This window comes from Corvus brachyrhynchos, unplaced genomic scaffold (assembly GCF_000691975.1).
Source record: "Corvus brachyrhynchos isolate BGI_N302 unplaced genomic scaffold, ASM69197v1 scaffold150, whole genome shotgun sequence".
NCBI classification, from domain to species: domain Eukaryota; kingdom Metazoa; phylum Chordata; class Aves; order Passeriformes; family Corvidae; genus Corvus; species Corvus brachyrhynchos.
In genome coordinates, this window is record NW_008236162.1 from 1,789,854 (window position 1) to 1,793,200 (window position 3,347).

A 3,347-nucleotide genomic window follows, 5' to 3' on the forward strand; every position below is an offset into this window, starting at 1 on the left:
CAGGTGATTCTGCTATGCCCCCCCCCGATCCTGCTTTTCATGCGACCCCATCCTGCCGCTAAACCTCCTTCTCAGGCGGCTCTGCTGTGCCCCAAATTCTGCCTTGGGACCCCCATCCTACCCCTGACCGTCCCTCGTAGGGGTCTCCGTCCTGGCCCCCAGTCCCACACTGCATGGGTCCCTATCCGCCCTCTGCATGAGACCCCCACCCTGCCCTGCATCATCTGTGACACCCATGGGGGCAAGGTGACACCCTCATCCCCCCCCCACACCTCACCTCCACCCTTCCTCTGCATCCGACCCCTCCGTGCCCCCCAGTCCTGATCCAGGGAAGGGGTGCACCCTCTCCTGCGTCCCTCTGAGCACCTTTCCCTCTCCCCAAATTTCAGGGAGGTGCCAGCTCCCAGCTGGGCCATGTGTGGTGCTGCTGGTGGAGGAGACCCCTCACAAGCCCCACTTTCCCCCCCTCCCGAGCACCCCCAAACCCTCGCAGGGCTTCTCCCGGATGGGGGGGGGGGGGGGGGGGCAGGAAGGAAGCGAAGCTGCTCCATCCCCCCGCGCCCTCCAAGCACAGGCCACACGCCGCTGTCCTGCCTTGTTATCGTTCTCTACAGGGCTTATCGCATCCCCCTCCTCACCCCCAGGGCAGCCCCCCGAAATCTGAACCCTCAGGGCGTAAAAAACTCCGAGTCATCTTTGCAGCGCGGCTGCCGGGAAGGCGCCGGGCAGCGCCGGCCCCGCTGCTCTGACCCCGTACATCCGCATCATGTGATTGATCCTCGCCATCCCTCCCCGAGGCTTTCAGCCGCCCTCCCTCCCCATCGCCGCCGCTGAGCCGCGCTAAGCTCGGCCCCCTGCATGGCCTGATCCCTTCCCGCTTGGAGCAGCCCGTGCCGAGACTGACACTGATGCGGCACCGCAGCAAACGGCGTCAAAGCCCAGCGCTGGCCTCGCCCCGGCACAGCCCCCCCGGCCCGGCCGTCGCCCCCCGCCTCACCGAACTCGCAGCACGGGGATCTGTCTCTCCATAGCAGAAGGAGATGGAGCCGCTAATTTGGGGAGGGGAAAGCCCTTTTGGCTTTTGAGCCTGGCAAGAGGCGGCTCCCGGCGCTGCCTCGGTGCTCGCACCGGGACCGGGAGCCGGCGGCGGAGCTGTCGAATCCCTGCCTCGGGAGCTGCGAGCAGCCGAGCCGCAGAGCCTGGAGCTTTCTGCTTCTTGGAGTGGGTCACGGGGAAAGAACACGTAAAGCTTGTTTGCCAGCCGCATGATTTGGCTTATTTGCTCTCTTGTAGCAGGTGCTTAATTGTGGCAGAAAGGGTTCCCGGCAGCTTTCTGGGCAGCCAAATTCCCGCCTGCCCCTCTCGCAGCCAGGCAAAACAAAAGCACGATTGTCACTCGCAAGGCAGAACACTCCGGCTGCAGAGCTCGCACGGGCCTCCTTCCCGGCAGAAAGGGTTTCCCGGGAGGAGAGAGAGCCGGGAGTGGAGGCACCGGGGTGGGCACAGGCACGGGGCAGGGGAAGGGGCTCGGGAGCAGCCGTGCAGCACATGGGTGCTGCTCACAGCCCCTCTCCACCGTGGGAGGAGGAACACAAGCCTCAGCTGACTGTACCCCAGCGAGCCCACGCTGTGGCACAGCTTGGCACGGCATGGAATGGCACAGCATGGGATGGCACAGCTGCCCGTGGCATGGCACGGCTGCCCAGCGACATCCCCGCTCCCTCAGCCCCGCTACCTCCGGCAGGGCTGTAATTAAAAGGCCTTTTCCTCCCCGTTCCCATCTCTCCAATTGGAGCCTCTTGAACCTATCCCAAGGAATTCCATCTGTCCGGCTCCGTGATCACCTTTGCTCCCAGCAAGAGAGCACCAAACCCAAGGCTGAGCTCTGGGTTTGGCACCAAACACCCCTTTTCACCCCGCAGCATCCTCCTCCCTCCATCTCCCACTCCCCAGCCAGGAATGAAGAAGCTCTCGGGATATCCAAGACATGAGCGGACATTGCTCCAGCCCCAGCAAAATTGGTGACTCTCCAGTTTAATGCCAGGGGTGTTTCCGCCCCTCCCAGGTGCTGCCAGGACCCTGCCCAGCCTTGCTGGGGGCAGGATGCAGCGATCCAAACCCAAACCCATTTTCCTTATGCTCCTTGGAGCAGCAAATGCTCTGCGAGCACTGCAGCTTTCCCGGCTCTGCCCCCCAAACCCAGCATCATTCACCTTGCAGGGGGCTGGAAGGCTGGGCCAGACCAAGGCAATGCATCCCTCGCCAGAAAAAGTGGATTTGGGATGGGGAGACATCCCCAAAAACTTCCGGCAACCCCGGACCACACATTCCCAAAGCTGCCAGCGCCAGGACCCTGCTCTGCCTAAGCTCTGCCGGGGGTTTTCCACCTCATCCATGGGGAACGGAGGCGTTGCAATGGCGCGTGTGGGACGGGAGCAAAGAGCAAAGTCCTGGAGAAAGTGGCCGGAGGAAAAGTGCCAGGAGCAGGAGGCAGGAGGCAGCAGGAGGGTACTTACAGGCTGTGAGCCATGGCAGTCATCTTCCCGGCGGGGCTGCCCTTCCCGGGGCTTTCCATAGCTTTCTCTTGGCGGGCTCTGGAAGGAAAGGATGCAGGGACTCAGTGAGGACACCCCAAACATGGACTCACATCCTAAAGCCACCCCAAGCCCAGCGTCACCCCCTGGCCCTGGGGACGGGAAGGCTTTGGGAAGGCAAGTCCTGGGCTGGCCAAGCGGCGTCCTGGTGTGGGGACAGAGCTGCCCCTCATCCCCTCACTGTCCCCGTGTCTCGCTGCCAGCTCTGCCCTCCTCGTGCCACCCTACAAAGCAGCCAAAATAAATCAATCCATGGAGCACACGCAGAACTGTCCCCTGCACAGTTCCACAGTGACAACCTCCCCTCAGCCCCAGCGAGGCTCTCCCAGCTCCCACCCCCCTCTCCAAGCACCTCACCCTTGGGCTAAGAGCCTTCCCTGTGGATCTGAGCCCCCCAGGCAGTGCCTGGCTCCCGGGGTGGCCAGCAGGCCACCGAGTCCCCTGGCATGGTGGCTTTGGCCAAGGCTCTGGAGCTCGGCAGGGCGCGGGGCTGTCCCTCCTTCCCCGTTGCTGGATCAGCAGTGCCTGCACACGTCAGGAGCAGAGTCCAGCTTGGGATTTGCTCCTGGCAAAGCCAGCAGAGTCCTGGCTCCTGGCAGGCAGCATTCCAGGCACCCGCCGTGGGGCTGGATCTGTCCATGGATTCATCAGGAAGAGCAGGAAGGGTCACCCCTCTGTTTTGCTGCTCTGAAAATCCCAAGTCCTGCAGGTTTTATGGATGGATGGGGCTGCTGGGGCTCTCCTTGCTCGGGA

General features: G+C 63.3%; 1 protein-coding gene across 1 annotated transcript in view; it reads right to left on the reverse strand.

Moving 5' to 3' along the window:
* RHOBTB2 (Rho related BTB domain containing 2) overlaps positions 1-3,347 on the reverse strand; it is a 14,873-nt gene that overhangs the window by 9,332 nt on the left and 2,194 nt on the right. The window contains exon 2 of the mRNA XM_008632969.2: positions 2,517-2,594. Coding sequence (XP_008631191.1) covers positions 2,517-2,575 — 59 coding nt within the window. The 5' untranslated portion in view covers positions 2,576-2,594. The remainder of the gene's footprint in view (positions 1-2,516; positions 2,595-3,347) is intronic.